The sequence below is a fragment of the Meles meles genome, chromosome 15 (assembly GCF_922984935.1).
Source record: "Meles meles chromosome 15, mMelMel3.1 paternal haplotype, whole genome shotgun sequence".
Classification (NCBI taxonomy): Eukaryota; Metazoa; Chordata; class Mammalia; order Carnivora; family Mustelidae; genus Meles; species Meles meles.
Genome location: NC_060080.1, coordinates 1,969,669 through 1,992,820, shown reverse-complemented (window position 1 = coordinate 1,992,820; position 23,152 = coordinate 1,969,669). Strand labels below are relative to the sequence as shown.

The following is a 23,152-nucleotide window of genomic DNA, read 5'->3' as shown; positions in this document are numbered from 1 at the left end:
GGAAGAGGCAAAGTGTGCTGTACCAAGATCTCGGAGTGGATTTGAAAAGTAAACTTTAGGAGACCACCTGCCTTTCATAGCCGCACGCTTCACAGCAACTGTAAGTGCAGATACCAGCGTGTGAGAGTGACCACTTTATTAAATAATCAGGAATCCCATTGATCTTAGTAAGATTCATTGCTAGAAGCCTCTTAAGTTTGGGGTGTTAAGAACACTTCAGGAGACGTGTAGGACCGCGATGACCAGCGCTCGGCCATGCGGGGTGTCAGAGGTTGGCTCGGAAGCCCGCTTTCACAGAGAACCTCATCATGGGCTTCTCGCGGGGCCGCAGCAGGCAGATGGAGCTGGGGAAGCCCTTGAGTCGCAGGCGGCCCACGCCACCATCCGGGGAGATGGTGAGCCTTGCGTGTGTGATGACATCCTGGAGCTCCGGGGTCAGGCTGTTGAACAAGTGACTGTTGTTGGAGGAGAGCTGAAAGAGAAGCAGAAAAGGTGGCCCACGGAGCCAGCCATCCTGAGGGCTCAGTACCCGTGAACCGTGACCAGTACTCACTGGTAGTGAGTTGGCTGACCACAGAAAAAAGCTAGTTGGGATCGCAAGTCCAGGGAACACTAATGTGAACACTCAGGTACATGCTGTCTGTGGTTCTTAAGAGTCATTGAAGTAGACACACTGATAAGGAAAGCAAGTGACCTCCCAGAGGTCGTCACCCGTAACTCCGTGGGAGCAACCTTCACGCCCCACTCTGACCTGCAAATGACTATCTTCCTACTGGATGGAAGTGGACACTTCCGGAATGTCTCAGCATCCGTCCCACAGAGGACACATGGTTAGAAGTTTGAATACACCACTCATCCCTTCTAAAAAGTTAATATACTGCAGAAACATTTTCCATATACATATAAATGGAAATATGTATATGTATATATTCCTTGCACATGATTTAAAACTTGTTAGAAATGCAAAAAGTATGAAGAAACAGAGCCTGTGTTTTCATGACAGAAATGCAGATACGGTTTAGAAGCTCATCTGTGTTACTGTTAAGCCCATCAGAGGTTGTAGAAAGCGCATCTGAGGGACGCAGCCAGGCTGGGGACAAGCCTGCCCAGCTTCCCATGGGTGCCACACCTTGGTGACGGGCAGCAGCGGTTTCCACTTATGACCTGGAAGCTTCCACTTCTGCTTGATCATATCTTCTTCCTCCTGAGTTGTCAGGATACAGCCATCCAGCTTACAGCTGTCGGGAGAATTGCCTGTTGGAGCAAACGCAGGGTGACTCTCCATTCTGTGTAGCACTTTGGCTTACAGGGTCTTGGACTTTTTACTCAAATCAAAGACCCAGCAAAGAACAAATTGTTCTCTCTGAACAGAAGCAAAGGTGTGATGTATGTGGGAGAAGGAATGCACCCAGTAGTGATGGTGTTGGATTGTCTGATGAAATTTAGGTGTGTATTTTTCAGAGGAATCAAAATCAACCTGACATCATGAGGCCAACAGGAGTTGGCTGGCATGTTGGAGTTTGGACGTACAGCATTTTACTTAGAAAGGTAAAGGTATCTGATAAGTCTTTATCCAAGAACAAATTGTTCTCTCTGAACAGAAGCAATTGCAGGGGCGCCTGGGTGGCTCAGTGGGTTAAAGCCTCTGTCTTTGGCTTGGGTCATGATCCCAGGATGCTGGGATCGAGCCCCGCAGCGGGCTCTCTGCTTGTCGGGGAGCCTGCCTCCCCCTCTCTCTGTGCCTGCCTCTCTGCCTACTTGTGATTTCTGTCTGTCAAATAAAATCTTTAAAAAAAAGAAGAAGAAGAAGAAGAAGTAATTGCAGTTAAGTACATGCACAGGGATGTGCGGCTCATCTGAAGCTCTTATGAAGCTGAAGATACTTTCCTTATGGCATCCTATTTCTTCACATGAGGTACAGAGAAAAGACGGAGCTAAGTTAACCAGTCAGTGAGCAGCACCAACCCAAGTGCTGTATTCCAGGGCTGCTAACTGTTCCCTGGGTGAGAAACGAAGTCCCAAGTCTCTCTTCTCTCTGCAGTTCATCAGGGCTGTGCCCAGTGGAGTTGGAGGGCCATGCTCTTTGTGAGGAGAACCTTTTTGGGGGTCCCCTAAGACTTTAAGATCAGCAGAGGAGGGCTTGCCAATCAAGAACCTAATAGAAGGAGCATCTGGGTGCCTCAGTTGGTTAAGCATCTGCCTGCAGGTCAGGTCTTGATCCCACAGTCCTGGCATGGAGCCCCATGTCAGGCTCCCTGCTCAGCAAGGAGCCTACTTCTCCCTCTCCCTCTGACTGCCTCATCCTTTGTTTGTGCTCTCTCTCTCTCTCTCAAATAAAAAAATAAAATCTTAAAAAAAAATTGAATCTGACAGGGAAAAGAAAAATGCATTGTTCGTGTGCCCCCTGCAGCTCATCTCTTAAAACAGTGATCTCCGAGGTGGGTGAGAGCACCCCTGGGTGCATAGAGAAACCCAACAGCTATAGGAGGAGAACATTAAACCCACTATTTCTGATTGCATTCCCTTAATATGTATACACACGCACATGTACTTATTAGGCTTTGTGTATTTGAGATGACAGCTGGATCCAGACATGCCCCACACCCCAGAGCTGCTGTCAAATTGTGATGCACAGAACCTGGACAGCAAACATCAGCAAGTTCCTGATGGAACAGTCCAGGGACCCTGGTTATGTGGACTTACTGTTACCGGGTTTTAACTAAACTATCATTCACAGAACTAATAAGTGATTTTAAACTACTCATGCAGACACCCGTGGATTAAAGAGAGCACCAGAAATGCAAGCACCTACAAACCAGGAGAAAAGAGTAGAGCGGACATCACCACTGACCCAGGATGAGCTCTTCATCAGCTGTGTTGTTTACCCCAAAGATACAGACGTAGTGAAACGAAGGGGCAGCTGCACCCCAGTGTTCATAGCAGCAATGTCCACAATAACCAAACTGTGAAAGGAGCTGAGATGTCCTTCAACAAATGAATGGATAAAGAAGATATAGTCCATATATACAATGGAATATTACTCAGCGTTCAGAAAGGATGAATACCTAATTTTGTATCAACATGGATAGAACTGGAGGGGATTACGCTGAGTGAAAGGAGTCAAGCAGAGAGAGTCAATTATCGTATGGTTTCAGTCATGTGTGGAACATAAGGAATAGCATGGAGAACCACAGGCAAAGGGGGAGAAAACTGAAGGGGGGTGGGGAATCAGAGAGAGAGACAAACCATGAGAGACTCTGGACACCGGGAAACAAACTAAAGTTTATAGAAGGGAGGGAGGTGGGAGGATGGGGTGGCCTGATGATGGTTATTAAGGAGAGCACATGTGGTGAAGAGCACTGGGTGTTATATGCAACTAATGAATCATGGAACACTACATCAAAAATTAATGATGTACCATATGTTGGTTAACTGACTATAATAAAAAGAATAAAACTAAAGAAAGAAAGGAAGGAAGGAAAGGAAGGAAAAGAAAAGAAAAAACAGTGACCCAACAATCAGAGCTAAAATAGTCTTGCGAAAATAGGTCACAATGATAAATAATTCTTTAAGTCCACTTTAAGTCCACTACCACTGAAGAAGAGCTCCACTTTAAATGTACATTGTGTCTTTCATGGGGTATCACAATGGATTGAAAAAAAAAAAAAACACTGATATACTATCTGCAAGAAACTCATTTTAGACCCAAAGATACCTCCAGATTTAAAGTGAGGGAGTGGAAAACAATCTACCATGCTAATGGACATCAAAAGAAATCTGGGCTGGCAATCCTTATACCAGACAAATTTGATTTTAAGCCAAAGACTATGATAAGAGATGAGGAAGGACTCCATATCATACTTAAAGGGTCTTTTCAACCTAAAGAAGACCTAAAATTTTAAATATCCATGCCCCTAACATGGGAGCAGAGAATTATATAAACCAACTGATAACAAAATCAAAGAAACACATCAACAATAACACAATAACAGAAGGGGACTTTAACATCCCCCTCACTGAAATGGACAGATCGTCTAAGCAAAAGGTTAACAAGGAAATAAAGGCCTTAAATGACACACTGGACCAGATGGACATCACAGATATCTTCAGAACATTGTATTCCAAAGCAACAGAACATACATTCTTCTCTAGTGCACATGGAACATTCTCCAGAATAGATCACATCCTGGGTCATAAATCAGGTCTCGACTGGGATCATTCCCTGCGTATTTTCAGACCACAATGCTCTGAAGCTAGAACTCAATCACAAGAGGAAAGTTGGAAAGAACTCAAATTACCTGGAGGTCAAAGAACATCCTACTAAAGAATGAATGGGTCAACCAGGAAATTAAAAAGAAGAATTTTTAAAAATCATGGAAACAAATAAAAATGAAAACACAACTGCTCGAAATCTTTGGGACACAGCAAAGCTGGTCCGAGAGGAAAATATATAGTGATACAAGCCTTTTCTCAAGAAACAAGAAAGGTCTCAAATATACAACCAATCCTACACCTAAAGGAGCTGGAGAAAGAACAGCAAAGAAAGCCTAAAACCAGCAGGAGATGAGAAATAATAAAGATCAGAGCAGAAATCAATGAAAATACAAACCAAAAGGACAGTACAACAGATCAACAAAACTAGGAGCTGGTCCTTTCAAAGAATTAATAAGATTGATAAACCCCTGGTCAGACTTCAAAAAGAGGAGAGAAATGAGACATAATACTCCATAGTGTATATGGACCACATTATGCCTCCATCAGAAAGGATGAATACCCAACTTTTGTAGCAACATGGACGGGACTGGAGGAGATTATGCTGAGTGAAATAAGTCAAGCAGAGAGTATCAATTATCATATGGTTTCACTTATTTGTGGAGCATAACAAATAACATGGAGGACATGGAGAGATGGAGAGGAGAAGGTAGTTGAGGGAAATTGGAAGGGGAGGTGAACCATGAGAGAATATGGACTCTGAAAAACAACCTGAGGGTTTTGAAAGGGCGGGGGGGTGGGAGGTTGGGGAAGCCAGTGGTGGGCATTAGGGAGGGCACGTATTGCATGGAGCACTGGGTGTGGTGCAAAAACGATGAATGCTGTTATGCTGAAAAAAATTTTTTTAAAAAGAGAGAGAGAGAAATGACCCAAATTAATAAAATCATGAATGAAAGGGGAGAGATCACAACCAACACCAAAAAAATACAAGATTATAAGAACACATTATGAGTAACTATACATCAGCAAATTTGACAATCTGGAAGAAATGTTTGAATTCCTAGAGACATACCACCAAAACTGAACCAGGAAGAAATAGAAAACCTGAACAGACCCATAACCAGTAAGGAGATTGAAGCAGTCATCAAAAGTCTCCCAACAAACAAGAGCCCAGGGCCAGAATTCCCAGGGGAATTCTACCCAACACTTAAAGAAGAATTAATACCTATTCTCCTGAAACTGTCCCAAAAAATAGAAATGGAAGGAAAACTTCCAAACTCATTTTATATGGCCAGCATTGCCTTGATCCCAAAACCAGACAAAGACCCCGTCAAAAAGGAGAATTACAGACCAATATCCCTGATGAACATGAGTGCAAAAATTCTCACCAAAATTCTAGCCAATAGGATCCAACAGTACATTAAAAGGGTTATTCACCAGGACTAAGTGGGATGTACTCCTGGACTGCAAGTTTGGTTCAATATCAGCAAATCAATCAATGTAATACAATACATTAATAAAACATAGAACAAGAATCATAGGATACTCTCAGTAGATGTTGAAAAAGCATTTGACAAAATATGGTATCCTTTCTTGATCAAAATTCTTCACAGTGTAGGGATAGAGAATACATACCTCAATATCATCAAAACCTCTGAAAAACCCACAGCAAATATCATTCTCAATGGGGGAAAAACTGAGAGCTTTTCCCCTAAGGTCAGGATCATGGCAGGACTGTCCACTATCACCACTGCTATTCAACATAGGACTAGAAGTCTTTGCCTCAGCAATCAGACAACAAAAAGAAATAAAAGGCATCTGAATCAGCAAAGAAGTCATCAAACTCTCACCCTTTGCAGATATGGTACTTTATGTGGAAAACCCAAAAGACTCCACTCCAAAACTGCTAGAACTCATACAGGAGTTCAGTAAAGTGTCAGGATATAGAATCAATGCACAGAAATCAGTTGTATTTCTATACACCAACATCAAGACAGAAGAAAGAGAAATTAAGCAGTCCATCCCATTTACAGTTGCACCCAAAACCATAAGATACCTAGGAATAAACCTAACCAAAGAGGCAAAGAATCTATACTCAGGAAACTATAAAGTACTCGTGAAAGAAATCAAGACACAAAGAAATGGAAAAGCATTCCATCCTTATGGACTGGAAGAAGAAACATTGTTAAAATGTCTATGCTACCTAAAGCAATCTACACATTTTATGCAATCCCTATCAAAATACCATCAACTTTTTTCAAAGAAATGGAACAAATAATCCTAAAATTTATATGGAACCAGAAAAGACCCCAAAAAGCCAGAAGAATGGTTTTTTCTTTTTTCTTTTTATTTTTTAAATTTCTTTTCAGAGTTCCAAAACTCATTGTTTATGAATCACATCCAGTGCTCCATGCAATACATGCCCTCCAAAATACCCACCAGCAGGCTCACCCAACCTCCCACCCTCTCTCCTCCAAAACCCTCAGTTTGTTTCTCAGAGTCCATTGTCTCTCATAGTTCATTTTCCCCTCCAATTTCCCCCCAATTCATTTCTCCTCTCCATCTCCCCATGTCCAGAAGAATGTTTAAAAAGAAAACCAAATTTGGTGGGTGGCATCACAATTCCAGACTTCAAGCTCTATGACAAAGCTGTCATCATCAAGACAGTATGGTACTGGCACAAAAACAGACACATAGATCAAAGGAACAGAATAGAGAGTCCAGAAATGGACCCTCAACTCTAGGGTCAACTAATCCTTGACAAAGCAGGAAAAAATGTCCAGTGGAAAAAAGAAAGTCTCTTCAATGAATGGTGTTGGGAAAATTGGACAGCCACAGGCAAAAGAATGAAACTGGACCATTTCCTTACACCACACATAAAAATAGACTCAAAATGGATGAAGGACCTCAATGTGAGACAGGAATCCATCAAAATCCTTGAGAAGAACACAAGTAGCAACCTCTTTGACCTCACCCACAGGAACTTCTTCCTAGGAACATCACCAAAGGCAAGGGAAGCAAGGTCAATAATGACTATTAGGACTTCATCAAGATTATAAGCTTTTGCACAGCAAAGGAAACAGTCAACAAAACTCAAAGACAACTGCCAGAATGGGAGAAGATATTTGCAAACGACATATCAGATAAAGGGCTAGTATCCAAAATCTATAAAGAACTTATCAGACTCAGCATTCAAAGAACAAAAAATCCAATCAAGAAATGGGCAGAGGACATGAACAGACATTTCTGCAAAGGAGACACCCAAATGGCCAAAAGACACATGAAAAAGTGCCCGCATCACTCGGCATCAGGGAAATACAAATCAAAACCACAATGAGACCTCACACCAGTCAGAATAGCTAAAATTAACAAGTCAGGAAACAACAGATGTTGGTGAGGATGTGGAGAAAGGGGAACCCTCCTACGCTGTTGGTGGGAATGCAAGCTGGTGCAGCCACTCTGGAAAAGAATATGGAGGTTCCACAAAAAGTTGAAAATAGAGCTACCCTAAAAGTCAGCAATTGCACTACTGGGTATTTACCCGAAAGATACAAATGTAGTGATACAAAGGGGCATGTGCACCAAAATGTTTACAGCAGCAATGCCCATAATAGCCAAACTATGAAAAGAGCCTAGATGTCCATCAACAAATGAATGGATAAAGAAGAGGTGGTGTGTATATACAATGGAATACCATGTAGCCATCAAAAAATGAAATCTTTCCATTTGCAACAACATGGATGGAACCAGAGAGTATTATGCTAAAGGAAATACGTCAATCAGAGAAAGACAGTTATCATATGGTCTCACTGATATGGGGAATTTGAGAAACAAGACAGAAGATCATGGCAGTAGAGAGAGGAAAATGAAACAAGGTGAAACCAGAGAGGGAGACAAACCATAACAGACTCTTAATCTCAGGAAACAAACTGAGGGTTGCTGGCGGGGGGCGGGAATGGGGTGGCTGGGTGATGGACATTGGGGAGGGTGTGTGCTATAGTGAGTGCTGTGAACTGTGTAGACTGATGATTCACAGACCTGTACCCCTAAAACAAATAACACATTATATGTTAATAAAAAAGAAAAAAGAATATGTGTGTGTGTGTGTGTGTGTGTGTGTGTGTGTGTGTCTTGGTGTGGTAACTGAGTGAAGTCACAATGATTCCCAAGACGTTTAAACATTAAGGCATCCAAAATACGAGGATAAACTGCCACTATTTACTGACGACTAAACAATCACAATACCCCCAATCCAATATGTATGAAATTTCACCCAACAGTTATAAAAGTTTAATATCTGCTCTTGAACTTTGCCAATATAATGACACATATATACTTTCATACGAAAGTAGGTTTTGAATATCAGGGGTGCTTGGGCAATTTTTTTTTTTCAATGGAAGGGCACGGTTTTGAAAATGTGTAGCCCCTTGTCTTTAAAGTACAGTCTGGAGTGGAAATGGTCACCCCAACCAATATGCTTTGTCCCTCTTCCCCCAAAATAAGAAGATGCCATCTAGTTCTTGTCATGTCCTAACCAAGGTTATTTCACAGTCTCTCCAAGTGAGATCCAGGCCCCAGTAATAAAGGATCTTCACAGAATCTCATCTGACTTTGGGGGTCCCAGTTCAACTCTCACATTTTATAAAGACGAAAAGTTGGGCACCAAGAGTCAGAGGAAGTTGCTCAAAACCACACATCGACTGAGGGTAAAAGCTGAGTCCAAGTCACTGTCCTGAGCTCAGGACAACGTTCTCTCTCCAACCAGCATCGGGTCGTATGCTTTCCCTGAAGGCATCACACTGACCTTTAAAATGTGTTGTATCAATTTCTATTTGTGTTATTACTCCAGGGTGTGCCAGTCGGAAAACTGCCCATTCACAGCCCGGAACAAGGAGAATGCCATTCTCGTCATTCTGGAATCCGAAAGGAAGAAGAGAGAGATAAGCTGGCTTGGTGCCATTTGAGAAACTTATTCTGGAAACCAGCAAGTGAAAAATGTTGACATGTACTTAGGATATTTCTTTTATCTCTTACTATAAAAGAGTGTTTCCTAGGCTCTGATATGTAAATTACTTTTTGTGTTAATTGCCCCTTTGCCTATTATTCCTTAAATGCCTCATGTGGACTCAAGAGTTTAATGGGCAATTGGTAAGTTTTTATAAATTTCTTACATGATTTTCTATGTCAATTATAAACTCATGTAGAAGGGTCTGTGTGCCCCAGGTCCTCTGATCAATTTGTTTCAACCTTTCAATGAAGTTATGTTCTTGGTCAAATCCACACCAATATATGATCTGCCTCCAAACCTTAGTTTCTCACAACAGCATTATGTTCATTTTCACTGAAAACGTTGATTGACATGAAAACTGACCCAAGAAAGGGGGTTTACAAGTAAGTTTTCAATGGGATTAACACAGAGAAAGGTGTTTTGTTTGCTCTTGTTTTGACTTTCACATCTCACATTAGTCACTGGCCAAAATGAACAGCTGAGCTATCTAGGGTCCCAGATTTGTCCCACGGCCACATGTCCCTGATCTCATTCAGGGACACACAGATACCAAAAATGATTAAACTACGGTTTTCTTCTCCAGGTCAACCAAAGAATTTATCAATGGGTTTTCTACCATTAAATTGTAGATCCTCATTTCTTTATGAAACAAATGGGGTTGGGGGATGCCTGGGTGGCTGTCTGTCAAGCATCCAACTGTTGATTTTAGCCTAGGTAGTGATCTCGGGGTTGTGAGATTGAGCCCCAAGTCGGGCTCCATGCTCAGTGGGGAGACTGCTTAAGGATTCTCTCCCTCTCTCCCTCTGCCCTCCCCACATGCTCACGCTAGCTCTGTCTTTCTCACTCTAAAATAAATAAATAGGGGCACTGGGTGGCTCAGTGGGTTAAGCATCTGCCTTTGGCTCAGGTCATGGACTCAGGGTCCTGGGACGGAGCCTCTTATCGGGGGAGGAAGTCTGCTTCTCCCTCTCCCTCGTCCCTGCTCATGCTCACTCTCTCTCTAACAAATAAATAAAGTCTTTTTAAAATTTTAAAAATAAAAAAATTGGACAGTGATGCGACAGGACAGGATGTGATGCGAGACAGCGGGGAATCCGGAAACACAGAGAACTTGTTTTGGAACGTTGCCTGAGGGGTTTCTGAAATAAGCATTTCCTGAGATAAGTTAAAACAAGATATAGAAAACTTCACTGTGGCCGTTTTGGACTTCTTACTTCTAATACTGGAGGCCTGTCCAGCCTTCTCGCCGTCTCCCAGCCGTCTGCCATGGACCTGGGCTTGCCAACTCCTGCCAAGAATGACACGGTTTAAAGGAAATGTCATGGGATTTTATCTTAAATGTGAGGATGAATGCACTGGCATCATTAAATCACAGGTCCCATGGGCCTGAGCATCACTGCACAAACCATTTTCATTCAGCTTAATGTTTTGGTAAATTTGCATACAACCAGAGGGTTGTAAGTTTTACTTTTCCCTTTAAGCCAAAGTTAAGAAGGAAAATTGCTTTACTTCATATCATAAAGGCATCAGATCCTGTGGCTAGATGGTTAACCTCACCCACTCCTATGCTTCCTCTTAAATCAGTCATGCTATGTGGGGTGCTTAGTGCTGGTGCCCAGACATCCCAAATAAAGGCCAGCCGCCAGAGCATCATTTTACCTATCATATTGTTTGGATGCCCAAAGTGTGCATTGCTGAATCCTACACAGGCACCCCCGTGAGCGATGGCCACCAGGTCAAATGGTTCTTTGGGATCAGTTGCAGCCCAGTCTTTCTGTCCAGTACCATACACTCTAAGACGTGCAATTCCACCATCTGAAAAGGAAAGAGGCCGTAGTTACTTCTTACTTGAAAAGGTGGCTGCTGTAGGTTCTAAACAACATAGCCCTCCACAACCTGCCTGCTCTGTTTCTCAAATACACCAACCCTACTGCCCCGGGGCCTTTGCACCTACCATTCCTTTTTACTGGAACAAATTTCCCAGCTCTCCAAAAGACTGCTTTTCTTAGGTCTCACCTTTAATGCCATGGTCTCAGAAAGACTTTTCCTCTCACTCTCTAGCTACCTCTTTCCAGCTCTGCCTGGTTCCCCAGGTTCGGTGCATCACCCCTCCCATATTTCCTTCCTCGTTCAAGTCACAGTCTGAAATTAACTAGTCATTTTATTTGTTTAAGCCCCTGCTGACATCAGTCTCTCAGAAGCAGAGTATAAAAATCTTTCAAAGCCAGGATAATGATCTATCTTGCTCTCTTCTCCATCATCCCTATCTAGAACTGGTCTTGGCACATAGTAGGTGCTCACACTTTTTAAATTGGACCAATAATTCCAAGAAGGTCAAAAGACAATCAATTGGGAAATTCACCATAGATATGTTTGATGCCACAAATTAGCATTGCTAAATCCTACACAGACCAATATGAGCGTTATGTTTTTATTTTTGTAACAACACATTGCTTAGCGATACGAGTGAGAACAGAAAAGATAATAGTCACAAAACCCGATCACTTCTGAGAGCTACAGCAGCCACGGCTAGGCCTGCAGAGCAGAGAGTTCCTGCCGACATCAACTCACACTATCTGATTCTCGTAAAGTGAATGTGTTTATTTGTTAGACCAGGACTTCCTGGACGATGGGAGCAAGCTTTGTACATTGAGCTTTTTCCCATTAATCAGAGTATTCGACTGAAACAAAGCCCTATACATTTTTACATGAAAAATCTGATGAAACTGAGGGATCTGAAAAAATTTCAGTAGAAGAGTCTTAACATTTACAACAAATAAAACCAGACTATGTTAGCATAACACTCTAAAAATATACTAGAGGGAGTCGTTCAGCGAAGCTAGCCTATCACCACTGCTCTGGTCCACTGGACACGGTGATCAACTTTGATGGTTTAGAAGATGCTCGTCTGTTGAGTGTAAAGCTGACTTGATATTTTAAAAAATAAGGTTCTTCTTTACAGAGATAATATCTAGCCTCAGCATTGATCAAAGCTATGAAAGATACTAGACACATCCCTCCATGCTCTGAGGGTGATTCATTTAAAGCAAATTGTTGTCCCCCTTCGTGTCCCGTCAGGCTGTCCTACTGCTTCCTTCCCCTTTACACGTGGACCCCAGGAGAAAATATTTGCAAATCATATATCTGGTAAAGGACAGGTATCAGGATATATAAAGAACTCTTACAATTCGATAATAAAAAACAACTTAACAATGGACAAAAGACACTTTTCAAAAAAAACATGATTATAAATACATGTGCGCATGCATATATAAACGTTTCCAAATGGCCAAAGTCAGGAACTGAAAACACGCTCCCCATCATTAGTCATTAGAGAAATGCAAGTTAAAACCACAGTGAGATGCCACTTCCCATCCTCTAGGATGGCAACAATTGAAACGTCAGATAACAGCGAGTGTTAGCAAGGTGTGGAGAAATTGGAATCCTTCACGCTGCTGGTGAGAATATAATATAATGCGGTCGCTTTAGAAAACAGTCTGACAGTTCCTCCCACCAGTTTAAAACACAGTTACTCCATGACCCAACAATTCCCATCCTACATATATGCCCAAATGAAAAACTTGTACAGGAATATTTATAGCAGCATTACCCATAGGTGATGGGTTTCCAACAGGTGGAAACCCCAAGTGCCCATCAACTGATGAATTGGAGAAACAATGTGGTTTCTCTGTGCCGTGGACTATTATTCTGCCATGAAAATGACAAAATGCTCCTAAGAATGCTACAACACGGATGAGCCCGGAAAACACGCTGGTGAAAGACGCAAGTCACAAAAGACCATTTACATGAAATGTCGAGATGGTCAAGCCTGTCAAGACAAAGTAGTTCATGGTTGCTGAGGGCTGAGGGAGATGAGGGTTGATAGTAAGGGTATGGGACTTCCTCCTGAGGCGATAAAACCTTCTAAAACTGACTGTAGTGATGGTTGTCCTTGGCTGTACATTTCCGTGGACTTCACGCCACATGCTGACGTATATTATGAACCACTGAACTGCGCACTTCGAGTAAGTGGATTACATGGAATGTGAATTACATTACAATAGAGCTGTTAAATAAAAGAAAAGGAGGGTCCTTGGCACACGCTACTTGAGCTGCAAGTGTGCCCGGCGAAATAGAAATTGTTAAGAGATATTTAACCTAATACAGCTCAGTTCCATCACATCCCAACTGATGTGAGGCCTTTTCAGTAACTACCAATGGATGGTCGGGTTGGAACGAGAGCTTCCTAGAGCACAGGTTTTGAAGGGGCGGCGGGGGGTGGGAGGTTGAGGAACCAGGTGGTGGGTAATAGGGAGGGCACGTACTGCATGGAGCACTGGGTGTGATGCTAAAACAATGAACACTGTTATGCTGTAAATAAACAAATAAAAAATATATATATAAAATTTTTTAAAAAGGGGCGAATTTTAACCCTGAAATGTTAGTGATGAGTGACTTCACTCTGAAACATGCCCACATTAAGTAAAGAAGAACCAGAAGGGCAATGGGTCCACGTCATATTTACCCGGGAAAATGTTGAGCCTTACGTGACTCCACCTCCGCTGGGAATTGACAGGAAAGTAATTGTGGCTGGAAGCAGGCTTTCCTGGCTTGAGCTCTGTCATGGGGACCAGGTAATGCCAGTCGTCGGACTTCAGCTAGCAATAAATACGAAGATGTCAGCAGTGGCTCTTAGAGCTCACATGAGGCCTACAGGGTAGAAATACTTTGGAATAAAAATTGATGACGGATGCCTCATAAAACACTTTAATAAAAATACGAATAAAGATTAAGTCCCAGGTTTAATAAGCAGAATAAAGGCCTGGGGGTTTCTTATCCTGATTAAAATAGCAGGAGTGCGAGCAGGGAGTTCGGGAACAAAGGACAAGGTCCGAGATCCCCTCTGGGGATTCTTAGAAGGAACCGGAACAGTGACGCGAACATTCAGTAAAAACCAGGCCGCCCGGTTGACCAGTTGACCTGAACGTTGTGACCGTTTCCTCTCAATCCCTGTTCCTCAAAGAGTTGCCGTTATTTATTTTCCAGTCTGTTGTGATCAACGCTTTTGTAAAACACAGTATAAATTACTAGACAAGCTAAAAAACAAGAATGTATCAGAACACGAGCCCAAGTTTTTGGTCTATCAGATTCATCAGGCATAAAGTCTACCTAAGAAGTACGTAAGCGGGGCACCTAGCCGGCTCGGTCGGAGGAGCCTCTGCCTTCAGCTCGGGCTATGATCCTGGGGTCCTGGGATCGAGCCCTGTGTGAGGCTCCCTGCCCAAGGGGAAGCCTGCTTCTCCGTCTCCCACTCCCCCTGCTTGTGTTTCCTCTCTCGCTGTGTCTCTCTGTCAAATAAATAAATAATTTTTTTTTAAATACATAAGCTATTACTGTGGATTTCCATATTTATCTCATCAGGACAGCCACCAGCGGACGAGCCGGGGGAAGCAGAACACCCTGACACCCACTACTGCAGACCTCGCCCAGGCCATGGCTTTCCCTTGCGCAGGGGTAGCACGAACCCCTCAAGAAGCACCTGCAAAGTCCCGCTGGGCCAGTAAATGAGGGCAGGTGTACCGAGCTGAATGCTATGACCAGGCCAGTGGAGCCCATCCCTTGCCGTCCCGCCACCACGGCAGGCTCCCCCCACCCGCCGCGTACAGGCGCACCTTGGCAACAGCCTCAAACTCCTCTGGTGTGGCCGTGGCTCCCATCCTGGCGCCTCTCTGTGGGATTTCTGGTTGTTTATCTGAAGGTAAATCAACCAGTAGGGTTAGGGTTCATGCAGGGAATCAAAGAGAATACACTCCCCTAGTGGCCTGTAGGTTCATTTTCGTTTTGCCGAATAACCCCGAGATGACACTTCCCAAGTCAGAGCATCAGATGAGCACAGTAACAGACACAGTTGAAGTTCCTCGCTATTTAAAACACTAAGTAACTTCAAAAACTCCCGCAAGATGCCTGGTAGGACACTTGCTTGTCAAAACAGTTATGTACCATTTCCAAGTCCAATGGCAACAAACGTATCATGACTAGAGGGTTTAGAAGTCCCGGAGCATCGCAGGTCAGTTCCCGAAGCAGGACTCCCCCCATGGCATCTCGGAGTTGACACTGGGTGGCATCTCGGACAATGGCTGGGCTTGGGGCAGGCATCTCACTGTTTGTCCTTGGTCATTTCCTGCCTCCAGAGTAGCATCTCTCCATCATCCCCTAACTTCCCAGGTTCCCCCCTTCCTCGGGAGCATGGCCCGTCCTTCCACAGAGCCTCCTACAGGGCTGTGGACACTGGGCTCTCAGCGCCAATTTGCCAACGGACCTGATTTATCTTCCCTAAATACAGGTGTATACACACACATAATGGTACCCGTTTCTAAAAGGACCAGCTTCAGATTGTGCCCATTGAAGGACTAGAAACCCAGGCCTAACTTGCAGAGCCTGCCTGATCCATGCGGTCCAGCATCCCACACAGCGGCAGGGACCCTCTCCGAAAACCCCGTGGTTACGGCATCATTACGCCCGACGGGAGAGCCAAAAGGAAGCTTGTCCTCCCCCACCACGCCCCTGTCCACAGCGGGCCCAGACCTGGCTCCACACTGTCCGGTGTCCCACTCCCTGCCACCCTCCCTTGCCACCTGCTCCCCAGACCCCACGGTGCCGGGAGGGGGTGCCTCTGTGAGGGGCCTGAAGACAGTGGGAGGAAGATACCCCACCTCTGGTCGAGTTAAAAACCAGAACTCATAGAACCCTGCTTTGGGAATCCAAGTTCTATAGCTCGGTGGCAGTCAAGTGGCCTTGGACAAGTCACTGGACCTGTGGGGGTGGGCGGTGCCCAGCAGGGGGCTGGCCCGGATGACCCCACCTGCCCCCCATGCCCGTCTGGGGGCCGGTGGTTCCCCGGGCACCTTCTTCCAAGTTGGCTGCTTGAATTGATATCCGAGGAGCATAATCGCCCATGAGGTAGGAAATGTCCACATCGAGGCCTCGGATCTGCCCTCGTATCCCCAGCTTGATGATGCACCAGTCGTGACCTGTGAGACGCGGACAAGGCTGGCCGGTCAGGTGAAACGTGAGTGGGAGCAGAGCTGAAGACCAGCAACAGCGGCCCCTCCTCCCACACAGGGGGAGGCTCCGCTGTGACCAAAAGGTCTCCTGCAATGTGGCCATGTGTGGCCGCCGTGCCCCACGAGAGCCTGTGTTCCAGGCCTGGCAGGACATACATAGGCCGTGGCTCCAGGGAGACCCGGTTCTGATTCCACAGTGAAAACTGGCCTCTCTGAACCCCATTTCTACAACGGTGAATCAGAGACGAGATCACCTTCCAGAAAGGTCAAGTGTGACTAGACCCCGCCCAGGCATTCAGAGTGGACCTGGGCCTCATGGAAACAGCTCACCTGGGGACTTCCTGTGCCCCCGTCCCCGGCTTAGACTTCACTGAAGTCTCAGAAGTCTCCACGGCACCGGTCACCAGGTGATTCCTGGTCACTCACAGCCCCGTGCAGACCCGCCTGCAAATGCCCAGACTCACTGGAATCTGGTCTCGTCCAGAGCACCTGAGAAGCACCCAGCATCTCTGTAACACTTGAGACGGACCCAACGGAATGAGTTATTAGCCTCATGCTGGGTCCGTTTGCCTCTACAAGCATTTCTTCAACTCTGAAAGGAGTGTTTTGATTAGGCCTGATAAGCAGCACTGAAGAAAAGTAGGTCCTCGGGTGACAGGTGTGCGCAGTGGCAGAGGGGCCTATGTCCGACCCCAGCTCTCCCCCCGAGTGACAGGACCGGGGCTGAGGGAGTGAGGCTTCTTCCACGGCAGCCTCGTGGGGACAAGAGCAGCTGCCCCAAGGATTGGAGTTGAAGGCTCACCACGGTGCCCCCCGCAGCCTCGCTGACACTTGAGCACGCCCTCCTTCCCCCTGCAGGGGCACGGGGACCCCTTCCTCTGTCATCAGAGCTGGTGTTCTGAAGGGACACCCGAGATACAGAGCATTCCAAGGGCCCGGGACGTGCACTGGCTTTTTGACCTGTGTTTAAGCTTCGCCACAGTGAAAGAGAGAGACATCTCGTTACCTGGAGTCCTCCTCCTCCTGGTCTCCCATCCATCCAGCCACTTCCCGGACTCGGTGTGCTCGCGTTCCCTGAAGCTCGGGCGGTCCTTCTGAAGCAGAGACGCAGGAGGCCACCATGAACGCCCACGGGAGGGCCGGGCTTCAGCCCGTGCGCTCCCGCCCCAAGGGACAGGTGGGATTGTCGCAGGTAAAAGCGAAGCGACCTAAATGAATGTCGGCACAGGAAAGGGTCCCGGCGGGGTGAGGGACCCGTGGTGGGCAGGGGCGGCCACCAGACCGCGGTCCCTGGGCATGGGTGGAACACGCACACTTCCGCGAGACGTGTCCCGTGACGTCGGGGACTTTATAAGAACGTGTCTGCAAGTGCAAAACCAGACGGCAGTACCCCTTCCTGTAGGCGGACGTGTTTACAGCAATGAAACGTGCTCGGAGACCATGTCCGACTCTGGGAGCGGTGATGCCCCACAGGGAGGCGGGGGCGGGTGTTGAAGGGGCCGCTGGACGGGGCTCAGCTCCACCACGATTTTTTCTCAGGAAGGAGAGTGTGTTGATGCGCACGCGCGTGTGTTCTACGACTATGCGTACGCAGCCCACACACCTGTGTGCATCGAACACACACACGCAAGTGTCGCGGAGAACAGACCCGCGCTTCGTCCCGTCCCCGGCCGAGCCCAGCACCTCACAGACAGCCTCACTTCACCATGCGGCGTGCGTCCTGCCGACTGCTGTGTCCGCACGACACGCAGGAACTTCGTCGTGGGCGTCTAGAGCTCCAGCCCCTCCTCCTCAGGGCCACGGGTCACCCACATCTGGACGCTCGTACCACGGGCTCTTTAACCAGGTCCCATCGGTGGGCATTCGGGTTGGTCCCCCCCACCCCGGACAACACTGGAATGACTGTTTTCTACGTATCTCTGCCTGTTTATGCAAATGGTCTCAATCTGTGGGACAGCTAGGTCAAGGCGTGCGCGCATTCACGTTTCCTCTAGACAGACATGGTGAAACGATAAGAGTTTGGCATGCGTTAGCTGTGTGACCTAGAACAGGGAAATCAACATCCCTGTTCCTCATTTCAGCATCATTTTCTCCGAGGAGTACTTTAATAGAGATGACCTGCCCTTAACGTGCTCTAGACCTGGCTAGCTCCTGCCCAGGAGAGTAACCCTGTCACCAGACTGACCAGACGGCCAGCGACCACGCAGAGGACAGCACCCTGGCCACAGGCCGAGACTCTGGCTGCTGTCACACGCAGTGTGCGTGTGCGTGAACTCTGTACACACCCTTGCTTATCCGCCCACTCGCAAGAATTCACCCCCCACGGCCGGTATAACAAGGTCACGGGATTCTAGCCAAGGCTCCATTTCTTCCCCTTATTTGTCAGTATTTTCTGGGGGTTTTGTCCATCTTTTAGTAAGCATGTCCTACACTTTTGTAATTAGGCAGGGAAAACAATTTTCAGACATTCGAGAGGCGTGCCAGCACAGGCCACAGATGACAAACTCCACGTTCGACAGAGGACAATGTACAAGGATCTCGGTAATTTCCCCACAGAGCAACGCAGTGCCAAACCGCTGTGTCAGGTGCCGTCCGGCTCCAGTGGGTCCGAGCCTGAGCCGAGCTGGTCTCTCCGGGCTTCTACTGTTCGAACTGCTCATTCCTGGTACACATTACAGGACTCCCATCCCCAATATTCCGGTGGATTCTAACCGCTCAGGTCACTCTATACCCACACTTCAGGCCAATCTACGATACCTTTATGAGGTTTTCCGCAGGAGCAAAAAAGTCATCTGTTGCGAATAAAATCTAGACAAAGAAAGAAGATAAAATAACTATAAATTAAAAACCATTTTATTTCATGCCTTAGTGAAACCTTATTAGACACAGTAAAAGGACACGTGCGACTGCGGGGGGAGAGAAACAACAGGTAATTAACCCAGGGTGCTTGGCAAATGTCCAGACCTTGTCACCTGCCTCCGTCCTTCCTCCCAGCCGGTGCTCTGCACACACTCTCCCACGTGGGCACCACGGCGCTAACTTCTCACGCTTGGTGAGAAAACGCACCAGTTCTCCTTTTCAAGAACAGGGGACACTGGGCTCTGTGACTGTCTCACAGGCAGAGCAGTGGCCCAGGACACGCCACATGGGCTCCCCCACCCCAGTGGTTTGCCGGCTCACTGAAGGACGTCCCGATGGAAGGTCAGCCCGATCATTTACCAACCCCAGCAGGACATTTTGGAGAGTGAGGGCATTGCTGCTAATTGCACCAGGAAAACAGGTACAAAATGGATTTTCTGAGCAAAACAGGCTGCAGTCATCCCTACCTCACCCAGGACCAGGGACGCCTGCTCTCGGTCGGCACTGGTTCCCGGGCAGCGGTCGCCGGGGGAGAAGGGACATCTGCCCTGCCTTGGCGAGGCTGCTCCTCGTGGGCCCCACAACAGCCCCTGGATGATGCCATCAGACCAGCCCACCTTGCCTGCCGACACCGGGCCGTTGCCCACCAGGTGCAGGGACCCGAGCTGGTAGGGGGCACCTAGCTTTTTGTTGCAAGGACTGACTCTGTGAACAACAGCCTCGCAGATGAGGACGCCTCTCCAAAACCTGGACTTTCTTTCTCTCACCTGCCCCTTGCCTGGAAGAGCCGTGTAATTAGCCTGTCACTGGTTTAGGGTGTGTTGTTTAGGAGACATTATCTTGTGTGCTATTGGCTTGCAAATTATTGTTAGAAATTACAGTTTCCGCAGAGAACCTGTGTTAAATAAATTATTGGCAAGGACCGTGTCCGTCTCTGAGCACAGCTCGCCTCCAGTGAAACGCCTGGTCTCTGACCCCCGCCCAGAACCTCAAAGGCCGGGGAAGACCCAGCGGTTTCGTAGTTGCTGACTGGTTGGGGCGCCAGGTGGAGGGAGTCCCTGCCTTGCCAGGCGGACCTGCCCCGAGGATGTGTCAGGACAAAGCACGGGCGGGCGGACGCTAGAGCCCTCGCCTGTGCAGATCCTTCGCCGGCTCCTTGGCAGAAGCCCTCTGCAGGCACACGGGGCCTTTCCGACCTCCTGAGGCTCCTGCTCCCCAGCACCAGCTGATGACTTCCAGAAACACGAAACCAAGGAGCACGCGGTGCTTCCCCTGCCCGGTGTCCCCCTCCACCTGGCGTCCCAACGGAAACCGCCCCTCGCCCCTTTGCCCCGCCGGCTCCCTCTCCCACGTGAAGCCTCCTTGGAGCAACACTCACCTGGACGGGCTTCCCCATCCCTTCCCACTCCCTCCGGCTGCCCCCGGCCGGAGGAGATGCGCTCCCCTGGCCCCTGCCCTTGCTTTGACTCCCATGTTTGTCTCCTTTTTTTTTTTAAATTTCTTTTCAGTGTTCCAGAATTCATTGTTTATGCACCACACCCAGTGCTCCATGCAATCCGTGCCCTCCACAATACCCACCACCAGGCTCACCCGACCTCCCACCCCACCCCTCCTAAACCCTCAGATTGTTTCTCAGAGTCCACAGTCTCATGGTTCATCTCCCCCTCCGACTTCCCCCAACTCCCTTCTCCTCTCCATCTGCCCACGTCCTCCGTGTTATTCCTTGTGCTCCACGAGTAAGCGAAACCAGATGATACTGGACTCTCTCTGCTTGACGTAGTTCACTTGAGGGCGCGCCCCTCCCGTCTGCACCGCCCACGGCCCCGCGCTTGGCTGGTACTCGGTGCCCCAGCCCCCTGCGTGGACTTAAGGAGGGTTCCAGGTTATGCCTGCGCTCACGGGCGGGGACCACGATCGACACTGAGAAAACACAGAGACACAGAACCCTTCCCACAGATGCAAAATGTCTTCTTGTTCTAAGCTTAAAACAACGCTGCCTTTGCCAGAATTGTCACCAGTTTTTAAAAGATCATTTGGCATTTTTGAGCCTGATTCTTGCCGTCCTAAGCAGGTTCCCTGCAGAGGGGGAGTTGGTCCTCAGCATATGGGTCCACGGACCCCTCGTTCGTCCATGAGACCCCCCCACACTTACCTTTCCTCCTACAGACTCAGACGCCATGTCCGCGAGCTGGGTGAAGTCTGGACCCCTGGCCAGTTTTCCCTCCCTGGGAGAGTCAGCCATGCCTCCTGGCAACGAGAAAGGAGGCTCAGTCAGCCTGTGGTGAGAGGGCGGCAGGACACACGGGAGCCAGTGAGGCCGTCCCCCGGGTTCCCGGCGCAACACCCGGACGGTGAACCGGATGGGGCGGGTGCCCAACACCAGGGTCCCTACAAGTGACTTTGCGCAAACACAGCGACCCGGGAGGGAGTTAGAGCCTGCTTTCCCTTGAAGCACGTAAGAACAAAATACCATACATACATAAACCCTGCTCCTCGGATTGCAATTTTATTTTACATTTTAAAGGAGAAAATATTGTGACTTAGAAAGGAATAATTTGCTTTCAAAGTGTTTAGTCCGATCCATTCAAAAAACATGTGTTTGAGAAATGAGGAGGCAGGCCCTGGCTAGAAATGGGGCGCAGAGGCGAATGCATGCCCTGCCTGCAGGGGAAACAGCCACCCCCAGACACCCACACAGAGCAGCATTCTGGAACCTTCCGAGACTGAGGCACAGAGGTCACTCCACCCAAGGGGATGCAGGACACTATGTCACATCACGAGTGGGGCTAACATTACTCAATCCAACCCCCGCCCCGCACACTTGCTTTGAAATTGAGAAAGCAGAGATTTGGAGAAGGCCAGAGGTGTGGACGGGGGAGTCAGGGCTGGCCTGGAGGTCGCCCCTCTCCTACGCCAATGGATGTCCCCTTGTTCCTACTGTTTTTCCACCCCTCACTCACATGGTGAAAAGAGAAAGCCGCACCCAAACTAGCGTCTCGGTAAGAACCGTTCACAACAGAAGACACGGAAATGGTCGATGGACATGAGAAGTCAGCTCTCCCCCGAAGTCACAGGACTATGATGATTCACAAAATGACAGCTTTCCTCATGACACTTGTGAACACTTTTTGGAACAAACGCACCCCACGACCTGCTCTCGGGAATGGGGGCCGGAGCGACGTCCGCGGTGATTCATTCTTTTTTTTTTTTTTTTAATTTGTTTATTTACAGCATAACAGTGTTCATTGTTTTGGCATCACACCCAGTGCTCCATGCAGTACGTGCCCTCCCTATGACCCACCACCTGGTTCCTCAACCTCCCACCCCCCCCCCCCCCGCCCCTTCAAAACCCTCTGGTTGTTTTTCAGAGTCCATAGTCTCTCATGGTTCATCATTCTTACAACGAGGGGAGAGCAGGCGGCTGCTGCCATTGCCCTGGGACCTCCCTGAGCTCTTCACGCCAGGGCCCTGGCTCTGCCGAGTCCCCCCCACCCTGCACTTACCCTGGTGGCCTCACACCGTCTCCTGGCTCCTAATGTCACTGCCATGCCAACTGTCCCCAAGTGCATATCGCCTTCCTGGATTTCTACCTGCCCACTCGGACTGTCTCCCAGGATGTGTGACCGTGTCCCCGGGCCAGCGCACCTCCCACAGGGCTCTTGCCCGTCCCTCGTCTCCCCGCCTCCCCTGGACGCCCCCGTCCTCCAGCTGCTCAAGCAATCTCAGGGTCACCTCTCCTGTGTCTCCTCTTTCCCTTAGACCTCGAATCCTACTTATCACAACATCACGTCTACGCAGAAGTTGGACCCAGAGCCCGGAAACGATAGAACATACAGCATTTCCTTCCGAATCACCCAAGCAGGAGGGAAGTGCGTAAGGGCGCGGATGAAACTAGGCTGGCCGTGGCTCGACGGCTGCTGTCACCGGTGACGGTTACACACGACGGGCCCGAATGTCCTCCTCTACTTTCGTACACACAGAAATCTTCCACAGTGAAATTACATATTAC

General features: G+C 47.8%; 1 protein-coding gene across 1 annotated transcript; it reads right to left on the bottom strand.

The window, feature by feature from the left end:
* Nucleotides 1-265: 265 nt before the first annotated feature.
* On the bottom strand, nt 266-21,393 carry ALLC (allantoicase). Its single transcript, XM_045979956.1, has 11 exons — nt 21,296-21,393; nt 19,042-19,092; nt 17,291-17,378; nt 16,126-16,251; nt 14,893-14,972; nt 13,746-13,878; nt 10,880-11,035; nt 10,435-10,508; nt 9,017-9,125; nt 1,130-1,254; nt 266-472 (listed from the first exon to the last, which is right to left on the bottom strand). The coding sequence occupies exons 1-11, from the start codon at nt 21,383-21,385 to the stop codon at nt 266-268; spliced, it is 1,239 nt and encodes a 412-aa protein (XP_045835912.1). The 5' UTR covers nt 21,386-21,393.
* Nucleotides 21,394-23,152: the final 1,759 nt, after the last annotated feature.

Coding starts and splice junctions, on each gene's coding strand:
- ALLC (XM_045979956.1), bottom strand. CDS start 21,385: ATGGCTGACTCTCCCAGGGAGGGAAAACTGGCCAGGGGTCCAGACTTC. Junction 11,036..13,745: donor AAGGCTCAACATTTTCCCGG/GTAAATATGACG, acceptor TTTCCTTTTCAG/ATGGTGGAATTGCACGTCTT. Junction 9,126..10,434: donor ACAGGCCTCCAGTATTAGAA/GTAAGAAGTCCA, acceptor TTCGGATTCCAG/AATGACGAGAATGGCATTCT.